The 16,940-nt window shown below is 40.2% G+C and overlaps 1 protein-coding gene across 1 annotated transcript in view; it reads left to right on the top strand.

Moving 5' to 3' along the window:
- The window catches only part of PHF14 (PHD finger protein 14), a 247,910-nt gene extending 236,877 nt beyond the window's left edge, over positions 1–11,033 (top strand). The window contains exons 18-19 of the mRNA XM_035253747.3: positions 3,017–3,183; positions 10,699–11,033. Coding sequence (XP_035109638.1) covers positions 3,017–3,178 — 162 coding nt within the window. The 3' untranslated portion in view covers positions 3,179–3,183; positions 10,699–11,033. The remainder of the gene's footprint in view (positions 1–3,016; positions 3,184–10,698) is intronic.
- The last annotated feature ends 5,907 nt before the right edge of the window (positions 11,034–16,940 follow it).

The raw sequence follows: 16,940 nt of genomic DNA, 5'->3' as shown, positions 1-16,940 counted from the left end.
AGAGACGGGTTTCACCATGTTGGCCAGGCTGGTCTTGAGCTCCTGAGCTCAGGTGATCTGCCAGCCTCAGCCTCACAAAGTGATTACAGGCATGAGCCACCATGCCTGGCCCAAACTATTTCTCTTTAAATTGAATGTATATTAAACAAAAAAAGGGGGAATCTTTCCTGCAAGTGCTTCTTACACATGGCTGCATCAGATTTATTTTGAAGCCCATTGAGAAAGAAGAAATAAGTTCATTTAATTGCTTTGGCATTTCCCCAGTGCCTTGAGTCCTTGAGGCTTGCACATATTTCTGTTGGTTGTGTGCAAACACTGCTTGGGACTGAAACAACATACTTCTGATATTAGGCTAAATAAGATTCACTTTGAATAGCGAAAGTTGATTAGAAAACTTCTCCGTTTCTCATTACCTCGAGAAAACAATTTTTACATAGCCATGAATGAGCAAATTTCATCCCATCCCAGACTATCCTGAGCATTTATAGCAGGTAATAAATGTCTCCCCATGGTGAATTCAATGTGAAGTCCAAGGCTTTGTTATCTAGAGAGGAAGTTAAGTGCTAACAGCAACAGCATGAAAACGCATGCAGCTATGGTGTAATTCTGATTTGTTTTAGAAAAACTGTGAATTTCCTTGTTACAAAGCCAAGTAAGAACAACCCTTTAAAACTGTTGAACCATGAAAGCCATTTTCCTAAAGGGTTTTAAATTTGGGAACAGAGTCATGAAATTTATAGCTTTGATGAGATATTCTTTGCCTGCAGTCAAGATGAGAGCTAGATCATTGGTTTCCCAGCATGACACCTATGTGTTCTTGTGTGCACTAGATATCATTAAGCTCATAATAACACAGCCAACATCACATTTAACGTTTGAAAGATTCACTTTTGTCTCGTAGTTTACGTCTTTCATTTACACCTACTGCATGCTAAATATCTCACTCTAGAAAATGAGATACACTCTACCTATATTGTTACTGTCGATGGAGTAAAAAAAAAATTACTATTTTCATATCCATGGCTTTCAAGCTGCAAAGAGTCAGCAGGTAATGACTTCCAGAAACAACAGATAATTGAATCAGATGTTACATGTGTAAATATGAATATGAAAATCTTCCTTGACATATAAGGAACAGAAAATGTGAATCGCCATGACGCATGTCTGTTCCTACTGTTATCATTTTTAATATTATGTCTAATTCTAAAGGTAATGCAACATTACTGTTTCTTTTAAAATAGATGAGCACTTTCAGGATATTCAGATTTCAAGGCAATGAGGAAGGCAGCTTATTTAGTACCTGATGATCAGAAACAGATAATAAACACTGCAGGAATCTGTCATTGTATGTTATATGATGAAATAACATGTAAAAAAAACTCTGAAGAAAAGAAAACTATTGTTTTCAAAATATAATTATTATTTTTTGACATTAGGCAATGAAATTGTGATTAAGGAACCTATTTCTGCAAGCTGTTTTCTTACCTTTGTGCAAATGATTGAAGGCATTTTATCCATAAATTTACAATTCCTTTACCATTTATTATCAACAATTTCAAATATGTACAAGGCTAGAGAGAAGATTACGATGAATCCCCATGTGCTCAGGACAGAGATGAACAGCTATTAAGATTTGTGTCATGCCTGCCTTATCTGTTCTTTCTTTCCCTCTCTTTCTACCAGGTTATCTTAAAGCAGATCCCAGACTGCCATACTTTTTAACATGCGTGTTTTTGTCAATCCTTTATTGTTAAAGATATTTAATATATACACTTTTTTCCAAGGCAGATGTGTATTTTGTTTTTTAATAATGTAATGCAATCAATAGATTAATATATAATGGAAGATTGGATGACAGTATATTCTGCCTCATGTACTTCAGACTACGTTTTTAGTGAGATTCAAAAGATTTTTGTTTTGATATTTTTAATGGTGATGATGTACGAAGCAGAAATTATACAGACTCTTAGTTCACATTGGCATTTTTTGCACCTTAGGCAGAAAAGCAGAACTAATCAGAGCTACAAATCATAAAGGAGAACACATTTCAAGCTCCAGAGCATTGTGGAACTGAGATATGTAACTTACTGATTATACTAACAAGGGGCAAAAGTAGTACATTCAGCAACGCCTTCAAAAATGTTCCCCTCTTAGTCAAAATCAAATTAACAAATAGAGCATCTGTTTGGGGTTAGGATTCTTTCTCTTAGGGATTGGGTTTTTTGAGACTATATACTTTTGGCAAGTATTGATTTGGGATTTATATATTTGATTAGGTCTAACTCTCGAAGTCAGGAATAGTCGTACAGAAAATGTTGAAGTAGGTTTCCTTCCTTGTTCCTAGACACATCACATTTGGGAGTTTCTTTTTTTTTTTATTGTATTTTAGGTTTTGGGGTACATGTGAAGAACATGCAAGATTGTTGCCTAGGTACACACATAGCAGTGTGATTTGCTGCCTTCCTCCCCTTCACCTATATCTGGTATTTCTCCCCATGCTATCTCTCCCCAACTCCCCATCCCCACTGTCCCTCCCCTATTCCCCATCAACAGACCCCAGTGTGTGATGCTCCCCTCCCTGTGTCCATGTGTTCTCATTGTTCAACACCCACCGGGAGTTTCTTATTTCCTCATCCCAGCTCTGGTCTACCTTCCCTGGGGAACCATTTCTGATCAAGACCTTCCTTCACAACTGCATCTTTTCTAGACCCCTCTAACATCAACTTCTTTTTCCTTCTCCCTTCAAAACCCAGAATCTCTTTCCCACGGATTCCACATCCTACTTTGAGTTATGACCCAAAATAGCTGAAAAATATGGTGAGTAAATTCTTCATGAGTGTATTGGTCAGGCTAGACTAGGATATGCTATGAAAACAATCCCTGGCATCTCAGTGGCTTAAGCCAACAAAAATTTACTTCTCACTCACTTCACTGCCTCATGCGAATCAGCAGGCTCTTTCTGGAGAAGAACTGCCTTAAGGATTCATATGTTCATATTGCAACTTTGCCGTTTCAGTGTTTGTGGAGAGCAGTAGGGCAGGACTGGGGTGAGATTGAGAGAATGAAGAATCAACTCAGACTTCATTCCTCAGACTCTGCTGCGTCACTTCCATTCACACATCTAGTGGCAAGAACTGAGTTCCATGGTTCCAACCTTCCTAAGGATAAGGGAAGCTAAAAAAGGTAAGGTGGTCTTGGCTGTGTGCCCGGCAAGAGGCAACACTGCTAAACACAGAGCACTGATCTTATTTGTCATTTGAAAACTGTTTTAAAATATTTTCCCCTCTACCCAGAAGCACTGTAATATACGGCAAGACTTTTAAGAACATAGGCTTCTTTTTTAAAATTTTTTAATTTTTTTGAGACTGAAAGTCTCACTCTGTTGACCAGATTAGAGTACAATGGCATGATCTCAGCTCACTGCAACCTCCGCCTCCTGAGTTCAAGTGATTCTCCCGCCTCAGCCTCCCGAGTAGCTGGGACTAGAAGCACCTGCCATCACGCCTGGCTAATTTTTTTATTTTTAGTAGAATAAAATAAAATGTTGGCCAGGCTGGTCTTGAACTCCTGACCTCAGGTGATCTTCCCCCCTTGGCCTCCCAAAGTGCTGGGATTACAGATATGAGTCACCACACCCAACCTAGAGCATAGGTTTTGAATTAGAGCAGCCTGATTTTCAATCCCAACTTCAACACTTCTTGTGTTACCCTGTGCAAGTGACTCAACCTATCTGAGCTGTAGTTTTCTGGACTGTGAAACAGAGATAATATCCAGGTTTCATGCTTTTCTATTTTCACTGTGGTAAAAACACATAACATAACATTTACCATCTTTACCATTTTTAAGTGTTCAGTACAGTCATGTTAACTCTATGCACATTATTCTACAACATATCTCTGTAACTTTTCATTCTGCAAAACTGAAACTTTGTGGCCACTGAACAAAAGTCTGTTTTCCTCCCACCCCCCAGTTCCTGGCTACCACCATTCTCCTTTCTGTTTCTAAAAGTTTGACTACTTTAAATACCTCACATAATGAAATCATACAATGTTTGCCTTTTGTGACTGGCTTATTTCACTTAGTGTAATGTCTTCAAGGTTCATCCATGTTATAGCATATGATAGTATTCTCTTTTATAGGCTGAAAAATATTCCATTTCACACAAACACACACGCTCCTTTTTTTATTCATTCGTCAACAGACATTTAGTTTGTTTCTACCTTTCGGCTATTGTGAGTTGTGAATAATGCTGCAATGAACATGAGTGTGAAAATGCCTATTCAATTATTTTAGCTTCAAACCCAGAAGTGACATTGCTGGATTATATAGTAATTTAACTTTTAATTTTTTGATGAACCTCCATGCTGTTTTTTATAGCAGCTGCATCATTTACATTCCCATTAACAGTGGATTCGAGTTACAATATTTCCACATCCTTGTCAACACTTACTGTTTTCTGTTTCTTTGGGTAGTGGCCATCCTAACAGGTGTGAGATGATATCTCATTGTGGGTTATGTTTGAAAACCACATACCTGATTTACATATAATTGTAATATATAATAATCTATCATATATTATCATACATAATATACTATGTCATACATAATCACATATAATATAGTATGTCATAGATATGATATGTTACATATTTATTCCATTCTGAAGGTTGTCTTTCACTCTGTTGTTTCCTTCGATGTGCAGAAGTTCCTAAGTTTGAAGTAGTCCCATGTAGCTCTCTTTGCTTTTGTTGCCTGTGCTTTTGGTGTCATATCCAGAAAAGCATAACCTAATTCAGTGGCATAAAGATTTTCTCCCATGTTGCTTCTAGGAGTTTTATAGTTTCGGGTCTTGTGTTTGAATCTTGGGTTCATTTTTACTTGATTTTATATGTGTTATAAGGCAACGTTTTTGCATGTAGATATTTCAATATATTTTTTTTTTTGCCTGCATCATTTGTTTAAAAACATGCTTTTCTTCTTTATCCTGTTTTTCTATCTTGGTTCATGAAGCAGGAACTTCTTTCAGAACTTTAAAACTCTCACCCTCTTGGGCAATAATTAAGGAAAGGACTCCGGCCTTTCTCTTTGCCTATTTCTAGCTGCATTCCATCGTAAAAGAGATTTTTTGGATTACCGTTTACATTTCACACTGCTTACTTCACTCCTCAGCCATCTGATAGCCTTATATCAGAACTCATGTGAGTGAGACAGTATAATTTAGTGGCAAAATTGTACGTAGCCTATTTTCAAGTACAATCCAGCTTTAACAGAAATAGGCTGATGTCATATTCTAAATTTCCACTTGGCTTCTTTGTATGCTTCTCAGTTGGTTCAGAACCCAGGGAGAATAGGCAGTAAAGCAGTAACCAGGGTGCTCGAACCTCAAACAAAATTTTTAATAACGATTTAAAAAGATGATATTTATAAAGCACTTAGCACTGTTTGTTCCATCATGTATACTCAATAAGGGCCCTGACTATTTGGGCGTCTGTCAACTCTACTTCTTCTTTCACTGACACATTCTTGGATCACTACTCTGGCTTTATTACTGTTCCCCAAATGATACCATCCATTGCAACCATTCTTCTGCTTTTTTTTTTTTTTTGAGACGAAGTTTCACTCTTGTCACCCAGGCTGGAGTGCAATGGCGTGATCTCAGCTCACCGCAACCTCCGCCTTCTGGGTTCAGGCAATTCTCCTGCCTCAGCCTCCTGAGTAGCTGGGATTACAGGCATGCACCACCATGCCCAGCTAATTGTTTGTATTTTTAGTAGAGATGGGGTTTCACCATGTTGACCAGGATGGTCTCGATCTCCTTGACCTCGTGATCCACCCGCTTCCGCCTCCCAAAGTGCTGGGATTACAGTTGTTAGCCACTGCGCCTGGCTTCTTCTGCTTTAATATTAATGATTGTTTCTTAACTCACTCATCAAACAGTCTCTATCATGAGATACACACTGTGTGGGGCACTGTCTCCGCCCTCAAACAGCTCCTAGTCTGGTAGGAGAGACATAACTACACAAAGTTGTTACAAGCAAGCACTCGATAGAGCTTGATAAAGGGTGCCATAAAACATAGAGGTGAGGGAGCTACATAAACCTGGGGGTGGGAAAAACATTCCATATGAAGGATACTTGAGTCTACCTTTGAATGAAGGAATTTCATCAGATGTAGAAGTGGGAATACTGTTTTAAATACTGTTTCAAAAACACTGTTTCAAAATATCAACACGCAGTGGTAAAGAGTTTTCAAAGGTGAAAGATACTTATGTGCCGGGATCCAAGAAACTGCCAGGCAGAAAGCACTAGGGGCAGAGTCTGGAAATAGAGATTGGGACTTTCTTGTGACAGGCTTTGGGTTTCAGGCGTGGTGTGGTGTGCCTGTAGTCCCAGCTACTTGAATTTAGTTCTGCAGAATTGGATACATATTATAATCACCCAGGGCTGAGCAACTAGCTATGATGGCCACATAATATTGTAAACGTAATTAATGCCACGGAATTGTACACATAAAATGATTAAAATGGCAAGTTTTATGTTGCATATATTTTACTACAATTTTAAAAATCGATAATGGAATATGCCAAAACACACTGAATTGTGTACTTCAAATAGGTGAATTATATGATATGTGAATTACATCTCGATGCCGTTTGAAAAAAAGATTTGGCCGGGCGTGGTGGCTCAAGCCTAAATCCCAGCACTTTGGGAGGCCAAGGCGGGCGGATCACGAAGTCAAGAGATCGAGAGCATCCTGGCCAACATGGTGAAGCCCCATCTCTACTAAAAATACCAAAAGAAATTAGCTGGGTGTGGTGGCACGCGCCTGTAGTCCCAGCTACCTGGGAGGCTGAGGCAGGAGAATTACTTGAACCTGGGAGGCGGAGGTTGCAGTGAGCCAAGATCGTGCCACTGCACTCCAGCCTGGCACCTGGAGACAGAGTAAGTCTCAAAAAAAGATGTATAGCCTGGACAGTGTAGTGACACCCCATCTCTACCAAAAATTAATTTAAAAAAAAATTAGCTGGACGTGGTGGTGCGTGCCTATTGTTCCAGCTGTTGGAGAGGCTGAGATGAGACGATCCCTTGAGCTCAGGAGTTCGAGGCTCCAGTGGATTGTGATTGCACTACTGCACTCCAGCCTAAGTGACAGAAGATTCTGTCTTGGAAAAATGATTTAAAAAATTAAATTTTAAAATAATAAAATTGCATGAAGAGCTTAAAAAAAAAACAAAAAAAAAACAGCAAACCTGACACTTGATTTCCACCCTCTGACACTTGAGCTAATTACATTAGCTCCCTCAAGGTGGGCAGAGCACCTGGCACCTTGAAAAGTATTCCAGGTGGTTTTAATGTGCAGTCTTGACGCAGAATCACTCCAATAGGCAATGGTAAACCAGTGACAAATTTTAATCCAGAGAACAAGATGATCAGGTTTGCATTTTGAGCAATCTAGTCTGTCAATTGTGTGAATAAGAGTTCCCGGGCCTTGTTGCTCAGACCTTTCAGAAGCCACGTGAATGCTTACAGAGACGTTACGCATAGCAGCCAAAGCATAGAAACAACTCAAATGTTGCTCAGCTGGCAAGTAGACAAATAGACTGTGGGATAGTCATACAACAGAATGCTGCTCATCAATAAAAAGCTCCCACTACCTTGGCCATATTAACCCTGTGTATTTCTAGTGCCTCAAACTATTTGCCGAGGCAGAATCTGCCTTGTTTTTTTTGGCTGCCCTGCCAAGCCTATGTCTATTATTGTTATTATCATTATTATTATTTGTGATCGTAACTTGTTTTGTTGCCCAGGCTGGAGTGCAGTAATGCAATCATAGGTCACTGCAGCTTTAAACTCCTGGGCTCAAACAGTCCTCCCACCTCAGCCTCCTGAGTAGCTGGGACTACAGGCACACATCACCACACCTGACTCATTTTGTATTTTTTTTTTTTTGTACAGATGAGGTCTCACTATGTTGCCAAGGCTGGTCTCAAACTCCTGACCTCAAGTGACCCTCCTGCGTTGGCCTCCCAAAACGCTAGGGTTAGAGGCATAAGCCACAGCTTCTGGCCCCAAGCTTTTCTATTCACCTCAGCAATATCGCTCTCCAGTTGTCACCCAAGGCAGAATCCTCATTCATGTTTCTTTAATTTATAAGTTATGATTTACATATAATAAAATGTATACTTCTAATGTGTAGTTCTGTGTGTTTTTGCAAAATGCACAGTTGTGTAATCATTACCACAATTAAGACAAAGAAGGGTTCCATCATGTTCAGAATTTCCCTCGTGCACCTGTGTAGTCAGCTGTCAACGCCTCCTTGGTGCCCCAACCTCAGACAACTACTAGTCCATTTCCTGTCCCACACTTTTGCCTTTTTCAAAATAGGGTATAAATGAAATCATACAATATGTAGCCTTTTGAGTGGGCTTCCTTCACTTAAACTAAATCATTCACATTGTTACATCAGGCATTCATTCCTTTTTATTGCTGAGTAATGATCCATTGTATGGAGGTACCACATTTTGTTTACCCATTCACCGGCTGAGAGGCATTTGAGTGGTTTCCAGTTTTTAGTGATTATGAATAAAATTGCTATAAACATTTGTGTAAGGATCTTTGTAAGGGCATCATTTCTGTTTCTCTTGTAAGAAGTATATATTTAAATTCATGAGATTCTGTAACAGCTTACATTCCCACCAGCAAGGAAAAGTGGGCCGGGCGCAGTGGCTCACGCCTGTAATCCCAGCACTTTGGGAGGCCGAGGCGGGTGGATCACGAGGTCAAGAGATTGAGACCATCCTGGTCACCATGGTGAAACCCTGTCTCTACTAAAAATACAAAATATTAGCTGGGCATAGTGGCATGTGCCTGTAATCCCAGCTACTCAGGAGGCTGAGGCAGGAGAATTGCCTGAACCCAGGAGGCGGAGGTTACGGTGAGCCGAGATCGCGCCATTGCACTCCAGCCTGGGTAACGAGAGCGAAACTCCGCCTAAAAAAAAAGGAAAAGTGGTTACAGTTGCTTCCCATCTCTAGCACCTGGGATTGCCAGTTCTTTGGTTTCAATTTGCTTTGCTTTGTCTTGTCTTTATTCATTCAAAAGAGTTTGTGGTGGTAATTGATTGTGGTTATAATTTGTATTTCCCTGATGACTAATGATATTGAATAGCATTTATGCACCTATTTGCCATCTCTATATAGTCTCTGCTGAAGCACTTGCTCAAATATTTTGTCCATTTTTCTATTGCGTTGTTTGCTTTCAGAGTCATTTTTTAATGTCCTTGAGTCCTTTTGTCTATGACTGAGGCAGCCAGTTGTTTTTTCATGGTAATAATCTAATTTTTTTTTCCCCCTCAGGTTTCTAGAACTAGTAGCATCCTCTTGTTATATTCAGTTGCCTTTCTTTCTTTCTTTGAGGCTATTCTCTCACAAAGTCGATGTTTCTAAACACCATCTAATGAAGCTTTGAACTCTGGCCTTTAACTTCTTCCTCTGGATAATTCAGACTTCCTCATTAATACACAAGGCTCCAACCCTGCATTTAACTGAGGTTATCTTGCAGTGTCTTCTCTCCCCTATTCTCCCAAATATACTTTTCTCCTCTTTCTTGCCTTTTGAAAGGCTCCAGTAGGGAGTAATGGTGTATTATTCAACTCCAGCTATTTCTCTCTTCCAGAAAATCTGAGATTTTTTTTCTGCTAACCTGCCTCAAGGTAACCTCATCTCACCACCAAAGGAATTCATGTCTACCAACTAACAACCCAGGCTAGTCTATTCAACAGGGCCAGACCCACAACGTGGACTGTGGTTCCTTGCCTGTAATCCTCCATCTGTGATTCTTTTCAATAGCAGAGTCCCCTAGTGCTTTACTCTTATTTAATTTATTTAAAAATATATAAGACTCTTCAGGAACATGTCCATTATGAGAGAGAAATCCCCAAACAGAAGTGATTATGATAAAGATGAAAGGATGAACATAAATCACATATGTAATTATGTCACATAAGATGGTAATGCCTGGCTGGGTGTGGTGGCTCATGCCTGTAATCCCAGCACTTTGGGAAGCCCAGGCGGGTGGATCACTTGAGGTCAGGAGTTTGAGACCAGCCTGGCCAACAGGGTGAAATCCTGTCTCTATTAAAAATACCAAAATATTAGCTGTGCATGGTGGCGCATTCCTGTAGTCACAGCTACTCAGGAGGATGGGGCAAAAGAATCGTTCGAACCCAGGAGCCAGAGGTTGCAGTGAGCTGAGATCGAACCACTGCATTCCAGCCCGGATGACAGAGTGAGACTCTGTCTCAAAAAAAAAAAAAAAAAAAAAAGATGGCAATGCCTGTTTTGTGAAGACACTTGTTATGGTCTGAATATTTGTGCCCTCCCCAAATTCATAGGTTGAAATCCTGACCCCCAGGGTGATAGTATTAGGAAGTGGGGACTTTGGGAGATGATTAAGTCATGAGAATGGAGCCCTCATAAATGGGATTATTATCCTTGTAAAACAGACCCAGAACGCTGTATCATCTCTTCTACTTTGTGAGGACACAGCAAGAAGGCACCATGTGTGAACTAGAAAGTAGGCCCTCTCCAGACACTGAATCTGCAGGAACCTCAATCCTCATCTTCCCAGCTTCCAGAACTGTGAGAAGTACCTTGCTGTTGTTTATAAGCCACGAATTTATAATATTTTGTTGTAACAGGTTGAAAAATCTAAGCCAAGACTCTCTGCTCATTTACTGACTTTAATGAAAGGACACCCAAGTGGCAAGAACTGAAGGAGGCTTGTAGGAACTGGGGATGGCCTCCAGCCAGCAACCTGCAAGATCATGAGGCTGTCAGTCCTACAACTACAAGGAAGCAAATCCTACTGACAACCTGAGTGAGTTTGGAATGCATCCTTTCCCAGTGGAACAGTCAGATGAGATGCATCCTTGGACAATATTTTGATTACAGTCTTGTAGATGACCGAGCTAAGTTGTGCCCAGACTCCTGACTCACAGAAACGATAAGTCAATAAATGTGTGTTGTGTTTAGCTAAGTCTGTGGTAATTTGTTACACAGCAACAAATAGCTGAAACAGTTGATGTTCCAAAAGCAGGTTCAGCTGAATGCATTCCCATATCATCATGAACTATGAGAGGAAAAAAAAGTTTTCACATCTTTCCATATCCACATCAGTTTGGGAAATATTGCATTCTATATTCTTTACCCCCTTAGAGAGGTGCAGTGTATTCTGAGAAATACAATAAAGAAACCTCATTACAATGGAGTTGCTCCAATATTTTTCCATTATGAAGCCCTATTCAGTTTTTTTTTTTAAACTTCTAGTAATATCCTATAAAACTAGTTTTCAAATTAACTCACCACAAAGTGGTGGTTGGAAAAAGTAAGTGTTCAAGCTGGAGAGAGCATTTCCCCGAGGTACAATAAGACCTGCAAAACACACTTGCCCATTGTAGTTTTAAGGGAATCAATTTCCAGATTCTCAACTTTCTTACATTTCCTTTCCAAACTGATCTGCCAAGAAAACTCCTGGAAGGAGTCTTCAAACAAGTTTTTCATTTCTACTTTACAAAAGCATCTTCCCTCCCTTCCATCCCCAATAAACCTATAAATGACAATCAAAAGGACAATTTGAAACACTGCTTCCGTACTGAGAAAGTGAATGACTTGAAGCCTGGGCATTGAATCCTTTCACAAACCAGGTTCTCTCTCTCTCTCTCTCTCTCTCTCCCTCCCCCCGCTTGTTTAAAAATCCATTTTTATTTTAGAATCAGTGGGTACATGTACAGGCTTGTTACAAGGGTAACAGACTATAATGCTGAGTTTGGGCTTTTGTGATCCGGTCACCTGGATAGTGAACGTCCTACCTGTTGGTGTCCCCAGTGTCTACTATTCCCATCTTTATGTTCACGTGTACCCAGTATTTAACCCTCCCTTATAAGTGAGAAAATGCAATATTTGGTTTTCTGTTCCTGCGTTAATTCACTTTGGATAGTGGCCTCCAGCTACATCCATATTTCTGCAAAGGACATTATTTCTTTCTTTTTCATGACTTTTTAGTATTCCATGGCACATATGTACTACATTTTCTTTATCCATACACCTTGTTGGTTCTATGTCTGCTACTGTGAATAGTGTTGTGATGAACATGTGAGTGCATGTGTCTTTTGGAAGGACAATTTGTTGTATTTTCCTTTGAGTATATATATCCAGGAGTGAGATGGCTGTGTCAAATGGTGGTTTTCTTAAAGTTCTTTCACAAATCTCCAACTGCTTTCCACAGTGGCTAAACAAATCCCATCAATAGTGTATAAGCATTTATTTTTTGCAGTCTTGCCAAAATCTGTCATTTTTTGATTTTGTAATAATATCCATTTAGACTGATGTGAGATGGTGGCTTATGGTGGTTTTGATTTTCATTTTTCTGATGATTAGTGATGTTCAGCATTTTTCCATGTTTATGGTTTGCTTGTATGTCTTCTTTTGAGAAGTGCCTGTTCATGTCCTTTGCCCACTTTTTAATGGGGCTATTCTTTTTCCTTATTTGATTAAATTCCTTATAAATTCTGTATATTAGTCCTTCTTTGAAAACATAGATGAACCAGATTTCCTCTTCTTTACTTATAGGATGGGAGGAAGTGATGTGTCTCCTCATAGATAGTTAAGGTAAAATGAACTGTGTCCAAGGATATATCTAGGCACATCATTCACAACAGAGTAAAACTGAAAGCTCTGAGCTTCTCTTGCTGAAGGCTGCCTGAGTGTGGCCATCAGTCATGAGTAAAGAAAGAAGCTGAATAAGTGCTGGGGTTCGTGTATACCCTGAGTTAACTCTACTGCAAAGCAGGGAGGGAGCAGGTAATGAGGGAGCCTAGCTCCATGCCAAACCTCTTGACGTTGAATCCTCACAGCCACTGTAAGTGTTAGGTGGACTATTATCCACAGTTTTTTTTTTTTTTTTTTTTTTTTGAGACAGAGTCTTGCTCTGTTGTCCAGGCTGGGGTGCAGGGGCACTATCTCGGCTCACTGCAACCTCTACCTCCCTGGTCGTGTTCAAGCAATTCTCTGCCTCAGCCTCTTGAGTAGCTGGGATTACAGGCCCGTGCCACCATACCCAGCTAATTTTTGTATTTTTAGTAGAGATGGGGTTTTACCATATTAGTCAGGCTGGTCTTGAACTCCTGACGTCATGATCCACCTGCCTCAGCCTCCCAAAGTGCTGGGATTACAGTCATGAGCCACTGTGCCCGGCCTATTACCCATGTTTTATAAGTGTAGGATATTACATTTTGGTGATTTGCAAAACTAGAACTTGAACCCAGATTTGGGGCTCTGTGTCCAGTGTGCTTTTAATATCGTCAAGTGAGCTTTCCCTACTACAGCAGGCAGGCAGCAAACCAACCCATTTTCTTTTCCTTTGTAAGGCAACACCTTAGGTTCCTTTTAGGAAGGTTTTCCTTCTCCAAGAGATCTGGAAAGCACTGGGCGCCCAGAGTGATTTAGTTGCAACTTAAGTCTCTGAGGTGTAAATCTGTTCAATTACATACTTAACCTGGAAGAATAATGGCAAGGTGTTTTTTTTTCTTTTTTTTTTTTTTAACCCCATGAGAAGTTTATAGAAAGAATGATGGGATTTTGGTGATCAAAAAGTATTTTTCTTTTTCTTTTTCTTTTCTTTTCTTTTTTTTTTTTTTTTTTCAGACAGAATCTTGCTCTGTCACCAGGCTGGAGGGCAGTGGTGCAATTTCGGCTCACTGCACCCTCCGCCTCCTGGGTTCAAGTGATTTTCCTGACTCAGCCTCCCAAGTAGCTGGGACTACAGGCATGCACCACCATGCCTAGCTAGGTTTTTTTTTTTTTTGTATTTTAGTAGAGATGGGGTTTTACCATGTTGGCCAGGATGGTCTCGATCTCCTGACCTTGTGATCCACTTGCCTCAGCCTCCCAATGTGCTGGGATTACAGACATGAGCCACCTCAGTAGGCATTTTTTTTTTTTGGATATGGAATCTCATTCTGTTGCCCAGGGTGAATGCCGTATTGTGATCTTGGCTCACTGCAACCTTCACCTCCCAGGTTCAAGCAATTCTTCTGTTTCAGCCTCCCGAGGAGCTGGGAATACAGGTGCACCACCATGCTGGACTGGTTTTTGTGTTTAGTAGAGATGGAATTTCACCATATTGGCCAGGCTGGTCTCAAACTCCTGACCTCGCAATCTGCCTGCCTTTGCCTCCTAAATTGTTGGGATGACAGGCGTGAGTTATTGCACCCTGCCAGAAAATATTTTTCTAATAAACGATGATGTAGCTGAGAAATATTTACAGAAACTGAAAAATACAATGTTATTTAAATAATGTAAGTCACTATAAGGACTGAGACACACCAGCTTAATTTATTATGACTTTGTTTATCCATGCCTAAAGTATATTCAGTATTTACATAGCACATGAACAAGTTAAATAAGATACCCAAGTGCAGGTGCTTCATTGCCTCTGAATGAAATATACCAGAAAAAAACAATGAAAAGAGACATTGTGATTTTCTCTGGAATTTCTCATATAAGATGAAATATAGGGGCATATATAATTTACCTATATAAATTTATCTCTCTATAGCTGGCCTATTCTGCAAGGAAGGATAAATGGCTTATAAAATGCACATAACACAATAGAAGAAAATAAAAACAAATAAGTAAAATCAGGAACAGATAAAATAAAAATTTGAATCCAAGGTTAAGACTGGAGAAACATAGAATGCAGACTGGTAAGTCCTACTGAGTTATTAAAGTCGAGTTGTAAATTTGGCTCTGGGCTTCCTGGAGGCTAAGCAGCTAGAAATTAATGGATAGGCTAACAGATTTTGATATGTTATCAGTGGGAAAAATGTATTTTCCATTAGCCGTCTAATTCTTTAATACTTCACACTAAATATGCTTTGCAGATAAAGTTTAAAAATGGAAATTTTGTGCAAAATAAAGGGTTTGCTAATTAAAAGGAAATGTATAAAGAAACATGTTTACAGAAGTGTTTCTCATTATGAAAACCGATGGTTTCAAAAAACATATTGTGATAAGGAGGAGAGTTTCAAAGTGTTCCCAGGTTAATCGGGAGAAAAGTAACCAAAAGCCTGCTGCTTTGAAGGTTTAATCCAAGATGCTTATCCAACCTCTTTGTTGAACAAAAAGGCCTTCTCAGAAGATTCCAGCATATTCTGTGGGAGCTTGAAATGTCAGCAGAACAGCTTCTCTGATGATATAATGCAGGCATAACATCCTAACAGTTGGGGTGAGGGTGGAAGCGGAAGATAGCAAAATCGTTTCATTGCCTGGTTCTTCTGCTCTACTACAAATCAGCTTTTCTGGCAATGATGATAGGCGTAACTTAAAGGGAAAACAAAATAAATAAACAAAAGAAAGAAAACAACAAAGCTTGACAAGAGCCAGCCACACAAATCCTTAACAATTATGGGTGTTAACGAAACATTTCAAAAGATGATAGAATTATGACTCTCATACAGATAAAAGCCAAATGCATGTTAAAGATTTTATTTAACTCCTTGTTAAAGAAAGAACTAGAGAGATGTTACAATCAGTTCGAAGGAGAATCCAATGAGCAGATACATTTATAGATCAGTAATACTGAAATGAATTTTAAGATGGACCTGTAAGTGGCTTTTCCACGGAAGAGGACTGTTCCTCCACCAGGCAATTCGGTTGTATGTTCATTGACATTATGATTTGCTTTGTCATCAGTTATACAATATCTCTAAGGTAATGAAAGACCAGAATTAGATAACCCAGGAAAGATATCTATAAATGAGGCACCATTTTCCACTGGAAGTACCTAGTAATGTCAAATGTTTGCTCTGAATCTCCTTGTTCTGGTAAGTAAATCTGAACTCCATCCTGGACACTCCATTGGTACTAGTGAGACAGCCAGTGGGGTGGGGCATGTCCCTGGAGAAATTCCAACCAGCCTGCCCACTGGGTGCAGCCTCCGGAAGTTCCTTCCCTTTGCAGCAGGGAAGAGCCTGTCCCCTCCTCTTCCTGCGTGGAACTTGGGATTCAAACTGCTGGGCGGGAAGCATTTTAGCAGAGGGACTCAGGCCTTGTGAGAGTCCTTGTTTTCCCATTTTTTCCCTTTTCACCCAATAGAGTCCTGCTTTACGTACCCTTTAAACCATCTGCAAGCCTAAATTTTCATGGCTGTGGGACAGACAAGAACCCCAGCTTTAGCGGAACTAAGGAAAAGTCCTGCAACATTTCTGGTGCCCAACGTGGGGCTCAAGAAGTGATGAGTAAAATGGGGTATCAAAACTGTTGATTCTAAGCCTTTGCATCCTCTGACTTCTAAGGGAGGGGAAACCATGCCCTTGCCCACCCCCCATGGCTCCCAGGGCTGTTCATAGCCTTCCATTTTCAGGACCCACGGGTGAGCAGCAACTTCCTACTGCTCCCCACTCCCTGCCGGGACTGGGACACATGGCCCAAGGGTCCCACAAGGCAGGCGGGCTCGTTTCCAGCCACCGGTAGCTGCACGGTCTTCCCCTTCCCTGGCCAAGGGGTTTAACTCTATTGGACACTAATTAAGCTTAAACTTTTCTCCCTGGTGGTGGAACCACTTGCATAAGAATAAGAGGTTTTCCCCCAGGTATTTTTATACCTTTTTTTGGTCCTCTTCACCCCATCAGCAGAAAAACCTTTTAAGTTTTTTTTCCCCTTTTACTAGGCTAGGCCCCCAACTATCACTGTTTATAGTTTCTGTAAAACTTGAATTGTGAAAAAGGATTTGTGCGGCTAGTTGGGCTGTGGCTGATCTGGTTTGCTTTGCAAGTCTTTCGGTTTGCGCTGCCAGCCTCCAGCTTGTTTTACATCCAGGGGACATGTCCAGTAACCACCTGGCAAGGCTTTGCTTAGCAACCCGCCTTAAGGAGTGAGCCCT

Source organism: Callithrix jacchus, chromosome 11 (assembly GCF_049354715.1).
Source record: "Callithrix jacchus isolate 240 chromosome 11, calJac240_pri, whole genome shotgun sequence".
In the NCBI taxonomy this organism is placed as follows: Eukaryota; Metazoa; Chordata; class Mammalia; order Primates; family Cebidae; genus Callithrix; species Callithrix jacchus.
The sequence above is the reverse complement of the archived record's forward strand: the minus strand, read 5'-3'. Positions and strand labels throughout refer to the sequence as shown.